Source organism: Patagioenas fasciata, chromosome 1, assembly GCF_037038585.1.
Source record: "Patagioenas fasciata isolate bPatFas1 chromosome 1, bPatFas1.hap1, whole genome shotgun sequence".
In the NCBI taxonomy this organism is placed as follows: domain Eukaryota; kingdom Metazoa; phylum Chordata; class Aves; order Columbiformes; family Columbidae; genus Patagioenas; species Patagioenas fasciata.
In genome coordinates, this window is record NC_092520.1 from 72,189,697 (window position 1) to 72,216,631 (window position 26,935).

At 37.0% G+C, this 26,935-nt stretch overlaps 1 protein-coding gene across 5 annotated transcripts in view; it reads left to right on the forward strand.

The window, feature by feature from the left end:
* SENP7 (SUMO specific peptidase 7) overlaps positions 1 to 26,935 on the forward strand; it is a 41,216-nt gene that overhangs the window by 965 nt on the left and 13,316 nt on the right. The window contains exons 1-14 of one of the 5 annotated variants that reach the window (XM_071808613.1): positions 725 to 762; positions 1,283 to 1,345; positions 3,332 to 3,433; positions 6,168 to 6,262; positions 12,771 to 12,968; positions 15,372 to 15,569; positions 19,280 to 19,395; positions 20,164 to 20,333; positions 21,253 to 21,610; positions 22,633 to 22,787; positions 23,256 to 23,402; positions 24,779 to 24,812; positions 25,633 to 25,806; positions 26,455 to 26,717. In XM_071808613.1, coding sequence (XP_071664714.1) covers positions 1,316 to 1,345; positions 3,332 to 3,433; positions 6,168 to 6,262; positions 12,771 to 12,968; positions 15,372 to 15,569; positions 19,280 to 19,395; positions 20,164 to 20,333; positions 21,253 to 21,610; positions 22,633 to 22,787; positions 23,256 to 23,402; positions 24,779 to 24,812; positions 25,633 to 25,806; positions 26,455 to 26,717 — 2,040 coding nt within the window. In that variant the 5' untranslated portion in view covers positions 725 to 762; positions 1,283 to 1,315. Of the gene's footprint in view, positions 1 to 706; positions 1,346 to 3,331; positions 3,434 to 6,167; positions 6,263 to 12,770; positions 12,969 to 15,371; positions 15,570 to 19,279; positions 19,396 to 20,163; positions 20,334 to 21,252; positions 21,611 to 22,632; positions 22,788 to 23,255; positions 23,403 to 24,778; positions 24,813 to 25,632; positions 25,807 to 26,454; positions 26,718 to 26,935 lie in introns of those variants that run through there. The other 4 variants (XM_065829371.2, XM_065829369.2, XM_071808609.1 and 1 more) reach the window with 4 other exon arrangements.

The window sequence follows — 26,935 nt, forward strand, 5'->3', positions numbered from 1 at the left end:
TAAACCCTATGAATGCTGGGAATCTGAAGCTATGTTCTTCCTCAGATAAATAAGGTTATCTGCTCACAGGAATCCTTGAGTTTTATTTGCTCTTGGGGCTCCTGTAGTGTTACAGATGTAATCTGTGATTCCTTTTCACTTTATAATCAAAGCCTGAATTGCTTCTTAGTTATGTGCTGGCCAGGAGGTGGAGTTAAGGAGTCTCTTCCAACCTAAATGATTCTATGAAATTCTTATTAACAGTTCTGTCTGTGCTGACAATTCAGAGCCTTGCCCAAGCACATCTTCCCTGTATTGTGTCTGTGGATGACTTTTTTCCAAAGGCTGTAGTGACAGGACAAGGGACAACGATTTTAACCTGAAAGAAGGTAGATTTAGGTTGGACATAGGGAAGAATTTTTTTTCTGAGGAGAGTAGTGAGACACTGCAACAAGTTGCTCAGAAAAATTTGGGATGCCTTTGGAAGTATTCAAGGTCAGACTGCACAGGACTTTGAGCAACCTGATCTTGTGAAAAATGTCCTGGCCTTATGGCAGGAGAGTTGGAACTAGATGATCTTTTACAGGTCCCCTCCAACTTAAGCCATTCTGTGAATGAGTTTTGTTTGTGCTAGCTTGCTCAAAAATTTTCGTGTTCTTGCTTGTTACTTACTACTGTGGTCCTGCTTCTCTCTGAATAAACACCAATTAATAAGCTTATTTTATAGCTTTTTCAGTAGAGAAAATCATGGAAGGAAGAACATCATCTTCAAGTCATGTCAGTGTAAGTCTTTCTACATTTTGCAACAATGTATTTTGAGCTGTGGGTATCGTAGGGTGTCCTGATGCATTTGCGTAACTGAATTAATTCTCCACTGGTCCAAATTTTGCTTTGTTGGCGTACTCTCCTGAGAAACAGTTTATTTTTGTAGCACTCAATAGTAAAGTCTGCTGTTGAACATGTGTTTATCTATGATAAGCTTAACATTTGTTTTCACATAAAAAGTGTGTTTTCAAGGATATTTTAAGACTTAACATCTAAAATGTTGAAAGTAATGCTCAAGTAAGTAGAGCAGCTACATAGTAGTTATTTGGAGATATGTGTTCAGAGACTACTTATGCTAGTGTTTATTTTTTCTAAAATATTCCTGTTAGTAGTAGTTTCTAGCAATGGAAGAACTGGTGTAAAATTGTAAGCACAGCAACTGATTTGATTGGGTTGGGTCTGGACTGCTTAGTGTTTTGGAAATCAAGTTGTTTCCTGCGCCTTGTTTATGCACTTTCTCTGACCCTTACTCCTACAGGTTGGAACCTTCAGAAGAGTGCTGCTGGTTTAGATGAGGAGTCTGCTAAGTGTCTGTGCAGGAGTATGTGTTGAGTTAGTAACGTCCCATTAGGGAAAAGCTGAAGCAACGGCATACGTTGCACTTACTGTAGATACAGACTTATGCTGGTTACTGCTTGATGTTGTGCTTGTTCCATAAGTTAATTGTGGGCACTGCAAAACACTATCTTCTTAATGAGTGCAAGCTTTGGGAAGGTATTGTACAATGAGGTGGAAATTTTGTTGATGAACATATCTTGTGCTTTTAATCCCTTTCTGTCTGTCCATCTGCCTTTTCTGGTTTCCAAGTTTGACCTTGCCTGTTCTCAGTGTAATCTGTTATGCTATTAGACGTGGTTATCTGAACCTCTGTAACTTTAAATGCATGTTAAAATTTTAGATAAATATGTTTTCTTAGGAAGCTTATAACAGCAACCACTAGTCAGGCAGCAGGTGGAGTTCTGAAGGAAGAAATTTGCACCTGGCCATTAAGGTGTAGATCAGAAGAATGTATTCTGACCGATACTGCGTATTTATAGGCTGCTTCTCAGGAGAAGAAGAAAAAAAAAAAACAAAACTCCAATAAAACCCACAGAAACCAAGCAATCTAATTGCAGATGTTCTTGAATAAGAAAATGGCTATTTCAGTCCTTAAGTATTGATTGAAAGGGAAGGTACTTACAGGAGAAGTTGTTGCCTGTGCGTAAGGTTTACATCCTTTATACTTTGAGGATCTGTTATTAACGGTGTATTTGTTATTACGGGGTTTGACCAGCTAAAGCAGTTTGAGGTACTGTATAGAAATTCAGGTCTAATTAATAAAAAAATAAATCTTTGTTTCAAAGAAGTGTAGAGAAGGAATAAGAGCACTCACAATTCAAACTGAAAAACTGAAAGATTATCTCATTATGGTACAGTATGCTTCAGTTATGATCTGTCTAAAGGACTGTCTACAGAGCTAATGAATGTAGTTTCTGTGTTAATAATTAAGTTGTTAGTGTTGCTGTTCTAGAGTCCTTGCTTGTAATTTCATGTTGCAAGATAGGGCCTCTGGTGGCTTGCAAGTTAAGTTCATGATACACTTGACAGTAACCATCATATGGAGTAGCTTCAGCTTTTTCCTGGCTGAAACAGACTCAGTTGTCTGAAAGATGTAAATGTTGCATTCCATCTCTTAGACAGTCTAATCTGGTCGTTTTTATAGTGTAAGGTTTTGGTTCTCTGGTTACCTGGAGAAATGGCAAGGCTTGCACTTTTATTCTTTCAGTTGATATTATTTTAACTGGTTTAATTGATAAGAAATATCACGCTCTTTCCTTGTCTTGATGAACTGCTAAGAATTTAGTTTGACTGTTTTTATTTTGGATTTCAATGAATGATCGTTATTTCCTACATATTTTTTTCCGGATCGGCAAATTTCTATGAATTACTGCTTTATCTTTCAGTAATTATTTTTGAAACCCTGGTTCAGTTGTTGTGAAGCTTGGCCATGACCGTAGCTGATACCATTTTGAGTACATTGTAGTGTATTGATGCTAAATTATCATTCCAAAATATTCATACTATTCTAAGATATAATTGCTCTTTATCCTGAATTTTCTTGTTGACAAAACACATCTGGTGTGACAGTCATCATAACATTCAGCTATTTTGTTTTCTCTTTATCATTTTCTAAGCTGAAAATATTGAACTAGGGTGTTAACAAATCAGAGGGAACTAAGAAAATAAGTGCCAGTAGGTTGGTTCTTACCTTTTGGGCACACACTTGAAGTTATTGTGAAGTTAATGAAATAGGAAGAGCTTTTTCAGACAGTTCATGTGTTAAAACTAGCTCCTCATGTGGTGTAATACATGTTATAGGATCAAACATCAATGAGGAATGCGTTTAATTTAAAGTCACAGGTCAGTGCTTCCCTTGCAACTTTGTTTTGCCTGAGAGTTAGGAAGACTTTGTACATGGAAGTATGTCAGCTCATAGCACCTGTGGATAATTTAGTTTTATCATGTGTGTAACATCATCTATTTTCAGTTTCGTATACCAAAGAAGAAAACCAAGTCAGAGGATATCCAAGTTCAATCGCCTCTGGCAAGGCTTCCAGGCTCCCACCATTGGGACTACCCTTTAAAAGAGGTAAAGAGTTGTTCTTTGGAGTGTAAAAGTCTGTAGGAGAATGTTACAGGGGTTTTTTGTTTTAGTTTGGAGGCTGGATTTTTCTCAACACTAAATGCTGCTGTATGACCCATATCTGACCCAGATTGTCTTGGAAAGAGGCAAGTGTATAGGTCTGAAATCTCCCTGCAAGCATACAGTTACAGAAATGGAAGTCTCAGTGCTATATTGCTAACCCAGATCATTAAAAAGCAGAGTTGGTCTTCAGGTGTAGTTTGAAATTATCTTGAAAATCATGAGTTTAAAGGCAAATTATATGTGTGTATATCTATATATATAGCTAATTGCCTTCTGATTCCTGAACTTTTAGGTTATATTCACGTCTGTTACCAAACTCTTTGTTATGATAAGGAAATAATTTTTACATTGAGTTTTCAGTTGGTCATTATTGTATCCAAGATCTTAAACTCTTAAGATAATATATTAAGTACTGTATGATTTTTGACAGAATTTTAGGTGCTAATACAGAAATAACTGATTTTGATATTAAGACCAAAAGACTGTAAGAGTTCTTATGCCATTTATCATAAATGACTGTCCTGATCATCCCAGTCACATATAGAAGCAAATGTTTGCTTCTATAAATCTGTTTTGAATTCAGTAAGCATTTTTAAAATGCCAAGTTTTAGGAATGTATTTTTCTACTCTTGACTCCTTCAGCTCAGCATTGAGAGTTTGTTGCTTGTTTTAGTACTTTCAGAATCATGGAGCTGGACAAATAGGAGTTTTAAAAACCTATTGAGGGAAGTTAAGAATGTTTTTCTGACTTACAGTAGTGGTGATGATGTGACCCAGGTCTCTTGGTAGGCCGGGTCATTTGAGCATGCTGCAATAGAAACTCACTGTGTGGTTGTGTTCTATGCTGTTAATTCTTCAAGTGATCAGAGCATCCAATTACACTCAGGTTTTTAAACTGAAGTGGTTACAAGCAGCAACCTCTTAGGCAGAGCCAGATAACACTTGTATGGAATTCTTCCTTTCTTTCTTTCGCTCTATGAAAACAGCGATTAGCGATTTTGCTAAATTGAAAAAAAGTTTTCCTTGTTATTTCCTGCATATTGTCTGATTTTTCCATTTCTTATTTTTCTTACCTGTGTCTGTGTATTTCAGACTTTTCCATGTGGTAAAAGGCTTCATATGCTTTAGACACTGACTAGTGTTTGGATTATACTTTAAAAGATTGCTAATGAGTTATAATTAAAAGATATGCTACTATTTTATCCACACAAAGATCTGTCCAGGTTGTATTGAGTACTGCCAGAGTTTTCTCCATATTGTTTGAGAAACTTTGTGCAGCTTTCAGTGACTTGTGCACATAGGTCTGTAACATGCTTGAAGACCAGTGCTATGAGGTGAACTAGATGTTTGAAGGCAGGAGGAGGGGAAAACACCTTCAAGGCAATTTCCTGCTGCCAGCTGTTTTAATGATGATTTTCCATTACAGAGGTGGCCCCTATGGTAGAGAAGCGATTGATTTTGGGCTGCATCTTTCAGACTTCACTAAAGAATGTAAAATACAAGTGGACATGAATTTTTCAGATGTCTGTTCACTCCACACTTAAAAAGAAATGAACATAAGTTTGTCTGCTTTCAGCATGACTGGCGTAATTCTCAAACATCTGTTTGGTTTATTATCTTTTACATTAAAAAAAGTGAGGTGAGATTAGGAAGAGGTAATGGCAGAGGGAGATACAGTCATTTCTGCAATTCTAGAAACGTATGTTTTGGTGGGCCTTTGTTTACTTAATTTGAAAATCTAAGTGCATTATGGTAAGGTAAGAGATTTTGGAAAAACTGAAGGGTTGTTTGTTAGTGTTGTGGGGTTTTTAAAGGTCTTTTCCAACCTGTGGAGCTGGCATTGTTCCAGTGGTTGCAGGGCAAGTACCAGAAAGTCCTGGACTGGACTCCACAGTAAATGGGAACTGGTTTCAGGGATGCAGGGTCTGGAACCAGGCCTTGGATCACAAGCAAAACTTGGCAGAGTCCTCTTCAGATGCCAACCAGGGTCAAAGAGAGCAAGACCCTTGTGGTGTCACACTTTTATAGGGTGTATGATGTGTATGGGATGGAATGCTTAGTTGGTCATTTTTAGTCACCTGTTCTGTCCAGCCTTCCTTGCAAATATGCCCCTCTCACTTACAGGATGTGCAAAATTTATCAGTAACCTTGGCTATCGTAGCAATAAATCTAAACCTGGGCCTTTTCTGCATACTGTTGCTACCATTATCAGCTCTGGAGCAAACAGTGTCTAAAAAACATGCAGCCAAATTCAGAAAAGTGCAGTTACTTAGAAGAACTTAGCTGAAAGGAAAATTCACTAAAAGAGAACTGGTCTTGTTTTAAACAAAACCAGGACAGGTTAAATGCATGGAGTTAAAGAAAGCAGGAGTTATTTTGTGTGTTTGTGATTTTGTAAAACAGGCCTGATATTTAATCCCTGTTTGAGATAGTTCTCCTTTGAATAGGGAAATAGTAGAATTGTCCTGTATTGTCAAATTTATTTCGGAGCAAGATGTTCCATTCAAGTTCAGGTGGTACATGGGTGCTTTAAATCAATCAAATTCATTCTTTGCAAAATTGTTTTACACACTCTTTGCATTATTTTGATGTATGGCATTGTTCCCTCTTTGTAGCGTAATATCATTGACAAATTTATGTCTGTTGGAACCTGCCGGTTTTATTTGTTTTATTTCAGTGGAAATCAAGTGCCAACATCAGAGAGCCTTCCACAAAAGGAAAAAAGCAAAAGGACTGTGACAGACCCAACTCTAATGATGAAGAATCAATTGGGTATGAAGTCATCTCAAAATTACTTCTTCTCTTTGTCTAGTCAGAGTTTCATAATCTTAACTGAAGATAAATATGCCTGGTCTCCAGCTGGTTATGTGTGTTTTCAAGCTGTTAGGTAGCCCACCTTCAGATAATCATGTTTCAGTGATGTAATGGCATTGTGAATTAGGAAGAAACCATAACTTTTGCTTTTTTTAACACAACACAAGACTGCAACTTCAGAATGGGAGTACAACACTTAAGGAATTACTGCTAATTGAGCTGCTTGGAATCCTGAACAGTGTTCATTACTCTCCAAGTGTAAATTTTCATTCTAGTCCTAGGTATTTTAGATGTTTAAGAAGTTTTCTGGATTGTCTTTTCTTGTCAATTTTTGCTCTTTAGTCCACAGTCATTAAGCTGGCTTTATCAGCTCTTAAACCCAACGAAAACAAAACCAACCAAACAAAACCCCCAAAAACCAAACACACAAGAAAAACAAAACAAGCAACATGATAATTAGTAGAGGAAGGCAGAAAAAACTAGAGGTTTTTTACCTTTGTCTTATAATCAAGACACCTAAGTGAGTGAATAAGACTGATGTGCTATTTCTCTGTTGCCAAGAAGTAGTATCTTGATTTCTTTGAGATCATGGAAAGTTACTTAAAATCATCTTCTGTGAACCTGTCGCCTAGATAAGTGTTTATCTAAGAAAATTTTGAAACTATAAATGCTACAGTTGACAACATCCTGGTCTGTCAAGATTCCTTTATGGTGAGAGTGGGAAAAGTACTTAAATAAGATGTGTGTGATTCTTTCAGCTCAATATTTTAAGTGTTAATTGAAATACATGTCATGGCTGAATCAAGTGCTGACCCTATTAGCAGTCAGGATTTTGTGGCAATCATTTATGTACTGGATCTCTTTACCCTGACAAGTGTATTTTGGCAGTAATAACCTCCTGGTCCAGCGAAGTGAGGAGATTAGTAGGCATGTTTATGCTTGCTGTTAAAACATTGACTTCTAATCAGCTGATGAAAAGTCAAGGCCTTGAAGTAGGAGGAGGACAGGTAGAGACTTTCTTCTCAACAGGGTGTAGTCAGTGAATGTGGCAATCAGTTTCCCATTAATACTGGTGCATCACGTTATTCCTTTGAGCTCTGAAAGGCCAAGGACCTCTTGAGCTGTGCATGTACTGCAGAAGCTTAGCTGAATATACCTCAAGTTTATCAGTGGCTTTATTCTGTAAACCCAGGACAGGATGCTTTTATGACTTGATGGGGTGACCCTCACATGGTATGTGGCATCCCACTGTCAAAATACTTATTTCCCAAAATTTGTGTTTACTGATAGTAGAATGTAGGCGTGAAGATGGAGCTATAGACAATTAGTCATAATTTACTCCAAAAAGAGTCAGTAGCCTCCAGGTCTCATTTGGATCACTTTCTAATACAAATTTGAAGACATTTGAGCTACTGGTTACAACACTCATGTATACCCAAATATAATAATTGAGAAAGGAACTGGATCTAGCATCTCTGGTAGTTGAGTGAAGTAGAGGTCAAACCTTTTACCCAAAGGGATACAAACAATTAATAGTTTTTGGTCCTACACTTTGTAAGGTAGGATAATCCTTTTTTGTCAGTGAAAGTGATTTGAGACTCATCAGGAGCAGCTAATGGTGTTTTTCATAATATTTTTTTTCTGTCTGTTCCATTCTTACATGTGTAAGCATGTTTTCATTACCTTTGCTTATGTATTTTATTCTCTTTTGTGGAGGTAGAGAAGAGGGTGTAAGGTAGGTGCTTGCTTTAGAAACAAAAATAATTGCCTTTGATTTTCCTTCACCAAGATGCCTCCAGTCTTGCTGTTGTGCAGGTTACTTGCTGAGTCTGCTGGTGGGGCTTGCTTTTAATGTGTACTTCGCTTGCTTTTTTTTCTGCTTGATGTTAATTTTTGTGGTTTGAAATCTCTTCTGTATGAATCACACAATGTTAGGGATTGGAAGGGACCTCAAAAGGTTATCTAGTCCAATCCCACTGCCAGCGCAGGAACACCTAGATCACCTAGATGAGGCCGCACAGGGAGGTGTCCTGGCGGGATTTGAATGTCTCCAGAGTAGGAGACTCCGCAACCCCCCTGGGCAGCCTGTTCTAGTGTTCTGTCACCCTCACTGTGAAGAAGTTTCTTCTCAAATTTAAGTGGAACCTCTTGTATTCCAGTTTGAACCCATTACCCCTTGTCCTACCATTGACTGTCACCAAGAAGAGCCTGGCTGCATCCTTGTGACACTCACCCTTCATGTATTTGTAAACATTAATAAGGTCACCCCTCAGTCTCCTCTTCTCCAAGCTAAAGAGACCCAGCTCCCTCAACCTTTCTTCAAAAAGGAGATGCTCCACTCCCTTAATCATGTACCTTAAACAGGTAATTGAGGGATCTGTGTACCAACCATCACTTACAAATATACAGGCTGACTTAATTGTAGATGTTTTTCCTGAATCTATTTTATGCCCAGTCTTAATGACATGATTTTTCAAGAAATACCACTAGATCATATTCCTTCTTTAGAAAGGGAAGCCGTTGAAAGATCTGAAGCCACTACACAGCTCTGAAGATCAGGTCATAACCAGTTGTCCTATCAAGGTATTCAGTCAAAAACTGATACTACTTAAGAAGATGGTGCCTTAGCCTGTCACTGACATCTTTAAGAACAACCAAATGTATGCCATTTTCTTCCTTGTTTGTGTGTTGGGGATTCCTCTTTGCACGTTTCTATTGCAAAGCTAGTTGCAGGAGTGCATGTATGCTTTAAATGGTAAGATCATTTCTGCAAAGATGGTTGCTTAAAATGTATAAACCCCATCTAAATAAAAGAAGTGGAAAACATTACAAATTCTGTACCTGATAGTGAGCAGTAAAACAAATTACTGAGGGGCCTGGTGCCTGTCAATGTCTAGCCTCATGTGAATGTCAGCAGAGTTTGTCAAACCTGAGTTTCCAAGGTGGCCAACAAACTATGGGTAATGAAATCCAGTTTCTCTGGAAGTTCTGATTCTGTTATGTCCTGCTATGGGCTTTCTCTATCATAATGGTATTGTTAAAGACCCTAAAGGGTTGGAATATTTTCTGTTACCTTTGCAAATCCTGAACATACAATTAAAATAAAGACTGTAACCATGTGTGTTCCCACTGGAGTAATTACCTTGCTAGTTCAGGCTAAATTTAGTAAGATTTCATAATGGTTTCTTGTGTTTGACAAATAGAAATTTTAAAAAAGCTGGCATTTCTACAAGGTGGAACAATGAGAACTGAAAGATTTTAGCTGTGGGAAGCAAGCTGTTAGACTCAGCGTGATTCTACTCAGGAGAACTGATGAGTGTTCTGTATAGACTAACAAATTTATATTGTCTCATGGTGTTCCCAAGTAACTATTTTTAATGGTGTTTTTTTGTTTGTGTGTGTGTTTTATTTCTTAATGGAGAAACAATTTCTGATTCACATCTTCACATTGCTAGGGCCCACTTCTGCAACTGATGTTTTTGGACAAAAAATGCTGTTTAGGTGCTTTAGGGTTCAATTTGTAATTTCAAGTCCTGTTAGAGAAAGAGGGGAAGTATCTGGCTTAGTCTTTTATAGCTTCATTTCTTCTCGGACCCCAAAATACAAAACGTCTTTCCACTACAGCTCTTAAGTAACTGGACCTCTAAACTAGTTTGGATCTTCCTTACCTTTAAGGAGGAAATTAAAAAACAAGACTAGATCTCTAGCTTCTTAAGATGACTTTGCATGAGTTACTTGATGACTTTGGAATTGCCTTTGACTGCTTTAGTAGTTATAAATTTTCTTAGCAGTCTAATAGGTGCTTGTGTAGCTGAATTTTTATCCTGTTTCTTAAATGTATTATTTCTTTCCTTAGATATTACTTATATATTCCTTATTTCTAATATACCTCACAGTTGGACAAACTGCAAATGATGTATAAGTGGTCACTGTAAGCTCTTCTGACATACTAAACTGATCAACTCTGAACATTTGAGAAGCCCAGAAAAAAGCTAGAACTTCTGACTTAGTGAGGACTTCCATAGAAAATAAATCCCTTGTTTCCTTTGCCAAACTGAGAACACTTTGCAGGCTTGCTGTATGCTTACTAGGCTACTAGAGTTGGGCTCCACCATGTAAGACATAAGTGTTAGTAAACTGTCCCTCATGACCTGTATTTCTAAGCTTTTCAGCAGTTAAAGCATATCTTCAAATGAAACTCTAGTCTCTGAATCTTTGGAGTGTAGAACAAACCCTTCTTAGGTCTACAGTATTGGAAGCACATTCTCAGACTGTAATATGTTCTTAAAAACAAGTGTTCTTCGCATTAGTAATCATAGGGTATATACAGGTCTAGAGAAAAGCACAAATGTAGACCTGCCTTTTCCTGACTGCTTAAAACATTCTGGAGAACTTCTGTGGTTTAGATCAGCCTTCTAATGAGACTGTCTTTGTACATATAATTTCTCATTGCCTTCAGAGAATAAATCTCTCACTTCAGAAACCCTGGACTGTTTTTCCAACAGCTAACTAGCACTCATCCTTACATAACACTCTCCTCTGTCTGGATTCTTGGCATCAGTGTCTTAACTTAGGTCTTCGTGTTGGTTTGGTGGGGATTTTTGGTGTGGTGGTGTTTTCTTATTTCTTTTTCTTGAGGCAAAGCTTTACCTCTTTACCATTGAAATTTTTTGGTTTTGTTTTGTTTGTTTTTGGGAAGCTTCTAAGAAAAGCCCTGAGAGTGGAGGAAACGGCCTTCACTTGCTCTTAAGTTACTCAGCTATGAATGGGAACTGTTCAGGTTTACTGCCCACTGTCTAGATAGTGGTCTCCAAGGTGTGGTGTGTGCAAGACAATCCATTGGGGTGCAGGAAGGATATATTTTTTTGAAACAATAAATAAATGTTTATTTCATCTTTATTGCATCCTTTTTAAAATTTCTTTGTGTTTTATAATGTACATAATATTAACATATTAGTACATCTATATAAATTATAATTAAACATGTTGAAGGTGCATGCTCAACATATTTTTACTGATGGAGTGCATGATCAAAGTAAATTTGGAAACCACTGGTCTACTAAATGCACAGCAGAGCTGTAAGAAAGTAGCTCACAGCATACATGTTGTGGCATTGAGTGATGCAGAGATCTTATAAGATTGACCAGTGTTCATAGTTGATATACAAGTTCTCCAAGCTTGTTAACATGGTAAATAACGAGGGAAAAGAAATCTCAACATGCAGCAACTACTGAAAGAGCGAAATACAAGGATTATGTGAAATATCTTCCCAAGTTCAATGTGTTTCACTAGTGTGGCAGTTCCAAATCATTTTTTAGGTTCAGGCATATCTGTTCAGCAGTTTTCGTGTTCTACCTATATTTGCTTACCACTAGGTCCCATGTATTAATGACCATGCTTTTGAGCTGAATGCAGCATGTCAGTGGGATAACTATAATTTCTTAGAAGTTGCTTGCCAACCACTGAGGAATTGCAGTGATTTGCTTAAGATATGTCACTGTACCATGCATGTGACAGCTATGAGTAGTAAAAGGTTACCTGTAGCTGTAAAAGAAAGATTCTTGCTCTACAATGTGAAGATTTTAGTTTGTTTTTTAAGACATACAATAGAAAAAGCAATTCTTGCCTCAGCAGCTTTTTAAAACCAACAAATGAGCCTGAACTTCAGTGTCCTCTTAGTACCAGACCTGGGAAAACAAGTCAAATTCTCATCTGTTTGAAAATAAATCAATCCAATCTATGATAAATAGTGCTCATCAGCTTACAGGGAAATTGTCCAAATTACTGGCCATGCTGCAGAATGAAGTCTTTATTGTGAAGCCTTCAATGCCAATCTAGCAGGATCAGCTAAGTATAGCTACTTGTTTGAAGAATTTCAATAAGGAGTTTTTATTAACTTTGTAATTCATAATTATGTGTCATTTCTTTAGTGAAATTGAATAGAAATCAAGTGGAGCTGCAAAATTGAGATACTGTACTAGCTTTTTTTCTCCCCAGCTGTATTGTAATCTGTGACATGGGAACCAATAATATTCATGGGTCTAAAATAAGATGTCACAATATGAGTGGTTTTTATCATATCCTACAAATGATCAAGTCTATGGTTTCAAAACAGTTTGTAAGGCCATAGTGGCAGCACTTCCAACCTTTCACAATGAAAAAGATGCACCAAAATTTGCATGCTTCTCCACTGAAAGTTAACCTCTTAAGAGTCACATATGGGTGTGTTAGTCATTGACATCAGAAGAAGAGACCTTGAAAGGCTGTCCTGGTCAAGAGTTGTGTTTGTGATTCCTGTTCTCCAAAGAGAGCTGCTTTGTAGGTTGTCTGGGAAGTGAACTTAATTCCACTGAAGGTATGAGGTGTGATGCAGAAACAGCAAACTCATAGAAAAGCTTTGTTGAATTCATGTGACTTGAGAAGTTCTCAGCACCCTATTATTAATCTATTATTATATGTATGGCAGGCAACCCAAAGTTATCTTGACGAATGTCTTGTGGACAAAAACAGGAAGAAAATACACACAGATGCAACCTAAAACTGGTGCTAATTTTTCTGATGCTGGCAAGCTGCAGTCAGATCAACCACCTTCATCATCTGCTGCCAGCCTAAAGATACAGCAAATTTTAAACCCTGCTCTCCAAAGCCTTTTTCTGTCTGAAAGGTATGTTGTCTTTGCCTTGTCAATAAACAAAATAATTCTCCTTGCAGTTTTTTTCTAATGAGAAAGTATTCTTCATTGTACCACAGCTGTCTTGTTCATGAACTGTATTCTCATTCTTGTGTCATTTCACTTGATTTTAATTCCTTTTGATAATCATTGAGAGATAGTGCCAAGCATGCTGTAGTGGCTTTTCTAATCAGGTGGCTCCTAGATTGTTCTGTACTGGCAAGACCAATTAATTCTGACTCTCAAAATGTATGGGGTTTTTTAACTCTTGTGAAGAGTACACTTGTATTTACCTGCCCTCTTTTCTCAGAGGAGTTATCAAGGTGTATTTTCACTCTTAACCATTTCACACTACTCCTGAGAATATGAGAACTGGCATAAAGGGTTAGAAGTGTATCTGTCAAGGGTTAAGATTGTGGGGTGACAATAAAACCCTGGCAGAGGTATTGTTAACTTCCCCTCCCACCCACTTCCCCCTTTTGCCCCTCCTTCTCCCCACTTCGCACTAAGGACAGGTGATCGGGAGGGAAAGGACAGAGAGAAGAGAGTTGGAAAAATGAAAGATGTTTTACTAATAAGAATAGAGAAAATAATACAAAATATACAAAACCAATCTTGAAAGTCTCAGCAACCGCAGAGCCAGCACCCAAAGTCCTAGATTGGACTCTGCAGCTAACTGGAGTTTGCCTCAGTTTGCAGGGACAACTAGCAAGGTCCTCTCCTAATGTCGGTCATAAGCAGAAGGGAAAAAGGAAAAGGGCCGAGATCCTCGTGATCTCCCACTTTTATATGAAGTATTCATGTGAATGGAATGTTATACACAGTTGGTCAGTTTCTTGATCACTGGTTTCTCGTTGCCCCTATTGCAAGATGTCTATCCATACTTACCAATAAGTTTGCATTCCATTGATATGTTTACCAAAACATGTGTCTGGTTCTCTAGAAAAATGCAGTAATATGAAGGCTTTAACTGACAGGTGAAATTCACTAAAAGAGAAACTTGTTGTTTAACAAAACCAGGACAGTATCAAATCCAGTATCTCCCTCCCCAGCCAAGCAGTGTTCAGTTGCAGATACCCATGGGGAAGCATGGCTAGAGTGAATGCTTTTTTTCACGGAGTTTTCTCACTGAGCTGCTGCTGATAAACAGTTTAGGGGGCTTCCTTTTTTGAAGGTTACATCCAGACTGCAGTGTTCTTCTATACTAGTTTTTTACTCTCAATTGTACCCTCATTGCTTATTGTCTGTGAGCCTCTGCATCTTGGTGCAAGAGGAGATCTGAGTGTTTCCCCAGACATCATGCAGTCTGTGCTGGGGTGTGCTTTGTGGATGGATACAGACAACAGGAGAATTATGCAGTCGATACCCCAAAGACACTATTGTTCACAACAGATTCAAAAAAAGCTATGACATTACATCCTCATCCAAAATAAATTGTAACGGAAGTGATCGAATTTAAATCCCAGTTTGAGAAACTAAGTGGGCAAATGAAGGATTATGCAACAAACTGGCTGCAGTGGCGTTGTATGAAGTGAATTGTACTGCTCTTGTATATCTGTGCTTAAGTGGGCCTCTTCATATTTCTGGCTAGCTTATTTTTGATGTTTGTCTCTTCTAACTCTTCCAGATGCTTTTCTGAGACTTGCTATTCTGTAGACTAGGGATGTCAAACTCATTTGCACTGGGCGGGGGGGGGGGTGCACATCAGCCTTGCAGTTGCCTCCAAAGGGCCAAATGGAATTTTAGGACTGTGTAAGTGCAGGAGTAGTTACATTTATCCAGTTCTAAAATTCCATTCGGCCCTTTGGAGGCAACCGTGAGGCTGGTGTGTGTGTGTGTGTTATTCCCCCCCCACCCCGATGCAAATGAGTTTGATACCCGTGCTGTAGAATGCCACCTAGAAATTGAGGAAGGGGAAAAAAAAATCTAATGCTACCTTTTTGTATGTGTGCTACTTTTCCACCTGCTGACTAAGTGCTTGAGAAATTTCCGTCTGTTTTACTGGAGGCTTCTTGTTCACAGGAAAATCAAGATTGTTTACTCCACAGTTCTGAGAAATGTTATAGATATTGCATGAAAGCTCTTTAGAGATAAACATTTACTGTTTCTTCAACAACACTTAGATGATGTGTTAGAGGCGATGTAGTATGAACTGTATCTGGCTAAGGTGAAATTGATATTGCTAGAGTTTCTTAACCTGGTCTCTTGTTGCTTTTCTGTGTTTATCTGCTTACCTTGGGTTTTACGTTCCTTAGTGGGATTTTGTTTTGTCTCTAAGGGATGGGAAGTAATGATGTTTGATGATTGTCAAGCCTCTAAGATACATTAATTTAGCAAGAAGTTTCTTTCTCTAGATTTCAGTGCAGTATTTATGATTTACTGTTATATATATGGCAGGCAACCCACAGTTACCTTGACAAATGTCCTGAGGACAAAAATTGGAAGAAAATACATAGACAGCCATGTGATAATTGATGCAGGTTTATCTGATGCTGACAAGTTGCAGTCGGGTCAACTACCATCATCATCTGCTGCCAGCCTACAAACATGTCAAATATTGAGTCCTCCTCATGAAAGTTCCTTTCTGTCTGAAAGGTATGTTGCTCACTGCTGATTTTTCCAGTCTTCCTGAAATGACATAACTTCACGATGGAAAAGAATTTCCTTGAAAGGATTTTTCTTATACTCTTTTCTTGAAGCAGGAGATCAGTTTCCTGAGTGCAAACTAGCATGCTGCTCCAATAAGCTGTTTCAACATTGCATTTATTCTGATTCACTGTACCTGATGATAATGGGCTACTTTTCTTTCATAGCAGGAATTTCAATTTACAATACATCAATGTTCTGATTTGTGAAGATGGCGGTGTAATTCAAACACGTTTAAGTTAGTTTTGTGTCCAGAACCAAAACTTCGCTTTCCTGTTGATGTTAATACGTTCTAGCGTGATTTCAAGTAACATCCTTTGCAAAATTTCTCCAAATTCCTCTGTGTGATAGTTCATTGCTTTTTGCATTAATCCATCAGTGTTCTCAGCCTCAACAGAGTGCCACTGTTTAAAGGCTGTGTGTTTGTCCTCTCATTGCTTAACATCTACTTTTCCTCTTTTCTTTGTATGTTTAGGTTGACCGAGCATCACAGTAACACTTGGCATCTAAAACTAGCAGAAATCAGATATTAGAATTATATAACACAGGTTTTGGTCTAAGATGGCAGTTAAATTCGGAGCAATCTGTTTTGTCTTTTATGGCCACTTCTCTTTTTCTCTTGGAATCCCCATTGCTGCTCAAGTTAATCTGACAAAACTGCAATTTAAATGAGGGATTTAGAACTATTTATTAGACCATCTCATTTTAGAAATATTACATTTGTTGCTAATAAATAGTTTTCCATAACTTTAGGTTGACTAAAGTGTGGGGAGTTTGTTTGGACTGCTTTTTGTTTGTTTGGCACTTCTTGTTTGTTTGTTTTCATTTGTGTTTTTTTTTGTGTTTGTTTTACTACAAAATCTTCAAGACTGATAATTTTTAGTGTCTGATTTTCCACTTGGTATTGTTTTGAATGATGGGAGACAGTGGGTTCGTAGAGAGGAAAACATGAACTCTTGTATGTAACTCTGTGGAAACATCTTGCATGTTTTTTTCATGCTCATATCTGAATGGCAGCTGTTGAGTTTTGTGTTAAGCACAAAAATGGTTTGTAGTAGTCGGTATATAGAGCTTTAGGTTTGGAGTGGTTCATTGCTTGAAGGATTAATTTTCCATCCCTGTGATCTACTTTTCTAATGTATTAAGTAAAAGACTTCTTATTAGCAAGAACCAACATCAGGCTGATTTTTCACTCCTCCCCAGTGGCCAGCATTTTACTGTAAGTTGCAGTAGATATGGCATGGGAAATGGACAATTTAGGGTATTATTTCAACATGGCTGTGATTTGATTCTGGTCACCTCTCTGTAAGTAAGGTCTGTGAATAAGATACACTTGACAACAACTCTGTTGGGGTTTCTTTCAGAGGAGAGTGAAAGTTCCCCCCTTAGAATGGTTATGCATATATATGCATATGACCATATCGAGATTCTTTTGTATCATCAAAGTAGCTAGAATGCACACTCTGTTTTACTGAAAATTGTCTCAGTTTTGTACTATGGCAATGTCTATTTAAGTCAAAGAATTGTGTGTGATCAGAAAAGGGTGCTAATAAGTTAACCTTTCTCTGTCAGCTAGAACTTGCTGTGAATTCTCTGTTTCTTTTCTTGCATTTGGTATTACAGAATGGGTGGATTTTGCATTTCTTGCTTACTGCAACCCAGTGTGAAATGCATTTGCTTAAGTCAGTATGACTGACCTATCAGTATAACTAATAAATTTGAGGTAGGTCTTAGTGTAAAGAAACTGAGGGTTTTTATGCATTTCATACTTGTTTCTCATGGCTGTTGAGAACACTTCACTATATACTGCCACAGCTTCATGGCTTATGTGTATATCTGCTAAGAGATGCATTTTAAACTGAGTTATCAGCAAAGATTGGAAGTGAAAATGTGCAGGATTTGAGTATGGAGTAAATGGTTAGGAAAGTTTATTAGCTGAAATATTCCTGTTGAAATGTTTCCTATTGGCGAAATGCCTGAATTGGGCTACCGGTGTTAAACAAATGCTAAAAAGCACTTAGTGGTTTTATGTGGTCTTTTAGGGCAGTCAAATCTATATAACTGTTACGTGTACTAATATTAGAGAGAGAGATGTGGGTTCTAAAATTAAGTTTTCTGTAGTGAAGTTATTCCTGAACTAGAGTTGGCTAATCTCTGGAGGACTGTCCTGTTCAATATACAGAATGCATGACAGTGCTGGCAGAACGCTTTTTCTGTATACAGTCCAATTAATCATTCTTTGTGAATGGAAAGATAATCAGTGATTTCTTCATGGTGCTTATATATTGTTAATCACTGTAGTATCAGAGCACTCTAGAAATCTTTATTTGTCTTTACAGTATTCCCAAAGAGCAATGATACTTCAGTCTACAGATAGAACACTGAAGAACAGGCATCTGTTCAGAAAGCATACAACAGTTTTGGCTATCTACTGTAGTTAGAGATGTCAAGAATGTTCTTTACGGGTCCAGGCTCAGCAGTCAGTGATTTTGATCATTGTGATGATCACTCTAAACTTTTGCAAATTGGAGACTGCAACATTCTGAGGTAAACACATTATAAAGCAATGAACACAAAATCCTTTGGGATTAAGTGAAGTGAAAAAAGGAGGAATGGAACACATTTTCCAGAACATCATTAAATAGCTCTATCTATGAAATCTTTGTTTTCTTTTTTATTTTCCAACTCTCACAGAAAATGAAGCAGAGGTCATGAAGGTTAGTTGCTTATATCTTTTAATCCCGATAAATTTTCAGAAGAGAAGTCTTGTTTACTGAATATAATTAAGTTCATGTGAGAAGATACCACATGAATATATAACAAAATGTTATCCTAATGCATATGCTAGAAACCAAAATAGTTATGTAGACTTTTGTCAGCTGTAACTAGCCTCCAGAGAAGCCGAGTATGTCTACAAGATCAGACTTCAAATGTGATTATGTCAAACTGTTCAGTCTATCAGTACCTCCTGAATATATTCTCCTATTTATAAAAAAAAGCTAATTAAGAAAAACAAAACAAAACAAACTGATTACTTTCTTACTTGTCCTTTTTGAATGAAACTACAAACTCATCTGAACACCTGTAGGTTGTGTAGTTTCTCATACTGTAATCCTTTTCTGTTTCTTTTCTGTTTCTTCCTCATTCACATCCTGTATCCCTCCGCCTTCAAAGTTACTGTTTCAGGCCCTTCTGAGCAGGAATTTCTATTTTGAAACTTCTTCCATTGCAGGAACTTACTCAGTGGACTCTATTAGCCGTTCTAAATCTGGATAAACAGTATACTACATTGCCTCATTCCCACTGCATTCATGATAAAGGCAAGGATACACTCAAGTGACTGTTATTCTCCTTTTTTCTTGTTGTAAGTTCTTGTTGCAGTGCTGCTTTACAGCAAAGTAATATTGTAGTGTCTGATGTCAAGCATGTAATATTTTCATTCTTTATGCCTTTTAGAAGCATCTGTTCCATTAATAACATCAGAGCACCTGTGTTATTTCTATAACAGGAACTGAATTAGTTTGTGTTTCACTTGCCAAGCTCCTCATGCTTACAGAAGAGGCAGAAGTTTCTGGTCTAACCAACTCTTGTTTCTGTTGGGGTTTTTATTCAGTGTTCCTTCAAAATTAAAGATAAGTCACAGTTATTGTTCTTTACAGGTCTGAGTGCAGCCTGAGGAAGACAGATGGTGATCTGTGTAAATTGACCAAGGCTTCTAAGGAACCAGAAAAAAAAAAAGTCTTCACTTTTAGAAGACGGGAGCTTCAGAAGAAAGGTTTGTAGTAAGCAATAGTCTGGCATTTAGATGTAAGTTTTGGAGAGTGTTGAGAAAATTTCTTTTTTTAGTCTAATACTATGAGGAAAGCACAGAAGTAAAACAGGTGTTGCATACAACATATGTTTCCTCAAAATGCAGTTTTTTACAGATATGGTAAAATATATCAAATAGCTAGTTTTCAACAGGAATAAAGCTATGATGAATCAGATCCACGGAAGAAAAACGAAACTGAGGGAAATCTCACTGCACCATTAAGATTCTAATTTTATAAAAAGTCTTTTATACTGAAGAATGTAATCCATTAAGCATGCGCAAATGGTGTGTGAATCATGCTGAAATGTTTATGCTAAGTGACAATATTTGTATTTATTGCTGAAAAATTGAGCTCCATGCTGAGTCTCCAGAGAGAGTGTACTTTTTACACTAGTTAGTAATATTTGCAGATTAAAACAAAAAATTGAGAACATTGCATCCAGCAGAAGACAGAATAAAGACTGTGGAGTATGGAGTGATAATTCTTACTTGGAAGGGAGCTGTCAATTTGATCATACCCTTACCTTAACTAATCATGCAATAATAATCTTTCCTTAATTATTTTAGGGAATATACTTTGGCAACCACACACAATTAAAAAAGGGAAGAACTATCATGGAAGGTATCTACTCTGTGCATTTTATTTAAGGTGTAACAGATATGAAGAAATACAAAGAATTTTAAGGAGAAGTAATTAAATCACTTTTTTTTTTTTTTTTCCTCCTGATACAGAAAACAAGAACTATGATGAACTGGAAAAGAGGAGCAGAAACATGAACGGCACCACTCCTAGTCAGAAGGAATCTGGCTCTTTTGATTTGGAGAAAAGGAAAAGAAGATGTAGTGGCTATATTTCTGATGATTGTAATACCCACATTCCAGAAAAATCACTTCTACTGTCTGTAAGTTGCACTTAATATTAATGTGTTTGTGTACACACATGCACACACGCTTGAGCAGCAGCAGTCACAACATCCAAAATAAAAGAATTGTATTAGTAAACAGGGTATCTAGGGATACTGCTAAACCTGTTGAGGGAAAAATAGTTCAGTGATGCATCAGTAAGAGTGAATATTTGTACTTCTGTCCACAGCTACAGAATATGCTTGGTTTAGCAGAAAGATTGTGAGAGATGAATGACAGTGTGTCCTTCAGACAGGAGCATGGAGAAAAATAGCTAGATGCCTTATTTCCAAAATTGTTTAAGTGAAGCTTCTTTCACAGATGGTATAGAACTAATTAGGGACTTCGATACAAAAATTACAAAGCATATCTGGGGTTATTGAAATCTTGCAGATGTCATCTTTCTTCTTCCTCCTTAGTCTATCATACCATTTTATTCTTATCTGTCATTAAGATTTGAAAGGAAAAAAAAAAAGACTGAGGGAATCAGTTCGTCAAAAACAAACTGTGATTTATGTTTAAGCCTTTGAGTACAATAAAGACATCTCTCTAACCTTCTGATTAAAACTGTACAGAAATAGGTAGTTGCTGAGTCCTGTTCACCCAGTTGACCAGCCCTCACATTTGCGAAGTAATGAGCTTCACTGGTACTTGGTCTTTTAGTATCAGACAGTGAGCACACTGCTAAAAAATCAGAAATAGTTTCTGGTTCAGTTTGAGTGGGGGTCATACCTTTATGTAATAACCTTTGAAATATGAGGAGGGAGAAATTACCCTGGCTTAAGCTCTAAGTGCAGCTGCATTAAGCAGTAATTATTTTGTCTCGCATATAGCCAAGTCTCAGTGGTAACTGATTTGAACGATCATCAAAATGTCAAGAAATAAACATATGTTCTGTCTCTGATTCCTATTTTCTAGAAAGAGCAAAGATTAAGTTCAGCTCAGTCTCCTGGCTGCAGAACACCCTGTGAGAACGAACAAAGTCATAGATCTAATGCAGTTCTGGTGCTGGATTGTATTCTGCAGCCGTTAGAAAGAGAATATAAGGGCACTTCCACCCACAACCACTTAAGGCCTGCTCACAGATGCATGGAGGAACCTGTCTCAGAGTCTCCCACCAGAAATTTGACAGAGAAACAGCTTACTGCCAGTGGTGAGGATGTGATTTCACCACAAGTTAGTACCATCAAGAAATTAAAGATGGACACATCACAGTACTTCAAGCTGCGGAACAAAATCTCCATGGGTAATCATCGGCTTGTTTCAGTTGACCCAAGTATGTACTGTGTCTGTGCTGCTGACAATTACCATTGGTATGCTTAAGTACTAGGAGAACTCATGCATGGCTGACTAGTTAAAACATACAGAATAAAAGATTGAAGACAGATCATGTTGTTTGTAATGCATTGTGCAGGTTAGATAACAGTGCCTAGTGCCAGTGTCCTCTACTGGAGTGTAGATGGTCTTGTATCTGAGAAACAGGATAGACAGCAGAAGGGCGCTGAAGCTGGTGAGGGGCCTGATGCAGAAGGCTGATGAGGAGCGCCTGAGGGAACTGTGGCTGTTTAGCCTGGAGAAAAGAAGCTGAGGGGAGACCTTATCGCTGTGTACAACTACCTGAAAGGAGGTTGTAGCATGGAGGGTGTTGGTCCCTTGTCCCAAGCAACCAGTGATAGAATGAGAAGAAATGCAAGTTGCTCCATGGGTGGTTCAGATTGGATATTAGAAAAAGTTTCTTCACAGGAAGGGCTGTCAGGCATTGAAACAGGCTGCCCAGGGAAATGGTTGAATTACCATTCCTGGAGGTATTTAGAAGATGCGGTGTTTAAAAAGGTGAGGTTCTTAGGGTCATGGTTTAGTGCCAGATTTAGGTTATGGTTGGACTCGATGAGTTTGAGGGTCTCTTCCAACCTAAGTGACTCTGTGATTCTATGATTTTGAAATTCCTGTCTTTATTTTGCAGCTGATTTTGTGGCTGTGGAAAATCCATCTTGTAATTTTTAATGATGTTTGAACTGAGAAAGAATATTCTGTCTTATTTGAAGCTGCTGTGTTGTGGCCTGTTTCTTTCAATAGTCAAATAATTTTGAGGATCTTGGGTAAAAGGTGTGAATAAACATACAACACAGTACTTGTTGCGTTCACTTTTATGCATGCAGACCTTGACTGGTTCGAGCAATGTACTTTGATATTACTTAGTGCAAGAGAGCATTCTTTGCTCATCCGAAATCCAAAATGAATGAAATATTTTCAAGTCTGCATCTTGTAGTACAGGTATGGTACTTTTTTCCTCTTTAGTTGTCCTTTCCAGTGATGATGAAGATGAACCTTCTGAACCCAAATGCACAGAGCTGGTGCAGGATGATACCACTGACAATAAAGAAACAGACAAACAGGCTGACTGTTTCTCAGCAGAGAGATTGGAAGACAACATGGAAAGTCATACACAGCAGGTAGTCCAGTACTTGGCCTATATATTGTTATGCTGAGCCTCTAATTTATCCAGTGTTTATTTTTTCTTGTATGTTAGAACAAAAGCGAAATGTTTAGAGCAAACATGATTAGTCATGTCAGTAAGCAGTAACTGCAGTAATTTATTTCACAGAAAGAATTCTGGACAGTCTTCAAAGAAGATCTCTGACTCTGAAGCTTGAGTGTTTTTGCAACGTACAATGTATTTCGTATATTGAAAATAAACATTTGGAAGTGTTTAATAATACAAAACAGGAATGATCAAATAGCAATGTGAGCTAGAGGTGACCATGATGAAGATACCTCTGTGAAAGGTTTTTTTTTCACACAAATGTTTCAAGTTAGCTTTGGGAGTAAATTCTTACACAGATAAAGAGAAAATTCCTGAGGTTACAAGAGGAAAGTATCTCATTTAAATCCCTGTAGTGAATATACTTTTTTTTTTCCAGTTTCTAACAGAGTCAATTGAAGATAAATGTCCTATCACCTTACCTTCTGGAAGCACACCCAGAAAACAGGTGAACCCAACACTGGATGTGGAATTTGATAGTCTATACATCAGGAAATTTAAATGGTTATCAACAGGTCCTGCTAGGGTAAGTCGTTCTATTATGGTGCTATTTTGAGAATATTAACAATTAAAATTCTTCAGTGGAAAAGCTAACTGGGATTTTCTGTGGCCCCAGTTTTCAGAGGTAAAGGTTCTGTATAAGTGATGTATAGCAACAGAAATTATACTGAGGAAGCTTTTAATGAATTGTAATGGAAAATAGTGGCCATGTTGGAGTTAATGTCACTTGAAATAAACACCAATTGCTTTTCTCAGAAAAAGTACAGATATTAGAATAAAGTCATCCATAGTGTTCAGAGTTCAGATATGTACTATGTACTAATCTTTCCTTTTAAATGAAAAATAGCTTGTTTTGTAGATTTAAAGACCATAAAAACAGCACTAAAAGCATTAGCACATAAGCAACATGCTTCTTACAGGGTATAGAAATACAAATAAAGGTGTACTTCAAATGGAGTACCAGCTGCAGAAGTTTCAATAGGTCTATGACCAAGCTCATTCTGTATATTGCAATTGAAAAATAAATGTTTGAACATGAATATATTTTTTTTTTGCTTGCAGTAGGACATTTGGAAATCTTGGATTCTTACAATAATTTCAGTTTTTCACAAAAAAGTATTTTTGTGTAGCAGTTCTCATGCAGTAATAAAAAAATGTTGTGGAAATTTCCTAAATTAATATTCCAAAATAATTTGAGAGTTGAGTTGAAATATTTTTAGAATCAGTGCTTCTAGGTGGAAAGTAGAATTTTTCCTTGGAAAAACAACTTTTTGCTTACTGGGAGAGAAACCTTTTCATACAATGTATATGACAACCTTCTGGCAAAGTGACAAAGCATTACTTATTTAGCAGAGTCTTTTTAACATAGTGACAGCATAAGTGGAAACTTTGAAGGCCTTTAATTCAAAGGTTAACGTAAATAACAAAGTAATATCTCACTGTTGGACCATTGGTATAGTGTTAATTTAAACAGTGGAACTGACAGTCTTTATTATGGAGTAAATAAATGAGCTGCTTTTGTCCCAGGTGTTAATAATTTTTTTCTTTTTTAAAAAAATTATTCTGAAGGAGCATGTAGGCAGCTCAGTAATTTTCTGCTTATTTCGCAGTGCTGAGCACCTCTGGAAGTAAGTTTACTATCATTTAGATTCTGCAACGTGTGTTTAGGAATATTGTTTCAGGTGAACTAGGTGATAGTAAGTCTCAAATTAGGCATGTTGGACTTGACAGTGTTAGATTAACGGTTGGACTCAATGATCTTAAGGGTCTTTTCCAAACTAAATGATTCTGTGATACTATTTTCAGTTTATTTGGCTATAAGCAAAGAAAGATATGCAGATAATTAAAAATTCTTACTTTGTCAGAAGCAAACTAATTTATGTTACTTTAATCTTATTTCAGTTTACAGCCAAGTATATTACAATCCCATTTCAGGGTAAGATAATTTTTTTTCTACCCTCCTCTTAACTATTTCTTTATTGCATTAGAGTGCTCCATATATGTTTATATTATAAATAACTTATAATCTTATTTCCTTTCACAAAGAAATTAAATGCTGTTCTAAATTTACATTTTTCAATAACAAAAATATCAGTGTCTATAGTCCAAGCATTAATAACTTAGCAGCTTCTTACACTTTTAAGGGGAACTTTTAGTTTTAATGGCCTTGCCTTCTGCATTCCTGCATATATTGTGTTGATATGTAGAAAATATGACTGCATGTTTCTGTGGTGAAACATTAATCTTTTCGGATTAGGGTTTTAGAGCCTTAGGTTTAGGAAAGAAAAATGTATCAGCTGACTAAATCTAAGAGGAATATAACTGTAGATTTGCATTCAGCCAACTTTGTGAAGGTGATGTGTTGTTTCCATATCTCATAGGAAGTTTGTGAGCATTTCTGAATTGGATTGACTAAAAGCAAATAGGAGTTAATGATTTGCAATATTTTAATCTATATCTGTAGGTATTAACTGTGGTTATTCTGAGAAAAAAAAAGTCATGACAAACACTGCATTTGGATGTTTAGCTTTTGGTTTTACAATTTGGTAACTTTGTTTTACATAGTTCGATATAACTTATTTAAGTATTAAAATCTCTACACATTTTATGTAATGCCAGGAATAGAATCTACAAGTACTGCTCTAGTACACTCTCATAATGTTTATGTCTTAGTATGTAATTATTATTACATGTATGACTTCGTAGTTACCCATGGTTGTGAAAGATACGGTTATTTTAAATTCTGTTTTCTACAGTGGCTCTTAATAAGAATATTAAGCTGACAGTGGATACTCTGGATCTGAGAAGGTTTGGCTTGTGGAGAAATGATAGTGGTTGTTCTTCAACAACGATCATTTTCCTTTGGTTGTCTGTGGATTATGTGGAAAAGATTGAAACCCAATTAGGAAAGTTAGTTATCAACAAGCCATGTGAGTAATCTCTTTCCTTTAGTGCAACAAAAAGGTCTAATATATGGCATGTCAGTAAAGTGGTTATTTTACAGTTGTGCTTCTGGAATACTGAGGAGAGCCTATAGCTTTTTAAAGATAAGTTGGTCAGTTTTGCTTTTCTAAAATGCCTCACTATACTTGTATTTGGAAGAAAATCTAACATAATGTGATTCAAAACTGCTGCTACTTAATTAAAAACCTTGTAACTCCGTTCAGTTGTAATCTGTGTGAGGAGGCCTTGTAACACTAGGCTTTGTATAAAGTATCTCCCCCTTTAAAATAAATGGGATGTTTTTAGGTGTCCTTACTCTCTTGGGTAATGTATATGCTAGACGAAAGGGTTGGCAGATCAAGGTTGATTTGATCTTTGACAAGGCTGTGTTGGGCCATTGCATTATTACTTGAGAAAATTTTCACTGAAGGCTGAACGAGCTATTTAGCCTGTAGGGTCTTATGGATTGCCACTATTTGTTTTTCTAGGATGAAGCTCTGTGCAACGGAGTATAACTTTGCTCAAATGTTCAGAGTGGCACAATCACACAAGGTTTTTACATTAGCAAAGTTCACATCTAACAAAATGATATCCCATAACCTAAGTTAACACTATCCATTCTCTCCTTTTTCCAGCCAAATCTAGTGAATTTGTATTTCTTGAACTGTCACAACCACTCACAGAACGTGATGAAGACAAACTGACTGAATTGATTATAGATGTGAGCAAGAAGAACAGAGCACCAGATCTCCCTGACTTTTTATCTTTGAAGCAAGCATTACCCTTATTTAAGGATCTTTCTCCTGAAGAGAGCTCTTTCATGAGTTACAGTAAGGATCTACTAAAGCAATATATGCCAAAAGAGAATACCTCAGGTGCTCATGAGCCTGCAGTTCAGGTTAGTGAGTAGCTGTTGCTTGGTTCATCACCACCTGGTGGCATTCACATATTCTAGTAAATTTTAGATCAGCCAGTTGCAGAAAATAAATGCTTTCTTAAACCATAGCTCACAAATCAGTCATGTTTGTTACTTCCCTCTCACAATGGGACAAGATTTGCAGTAAACTAGATTGTGTTGATGGAAGGATAGCGTAGGGACCTCATCTGTAAGTGGCA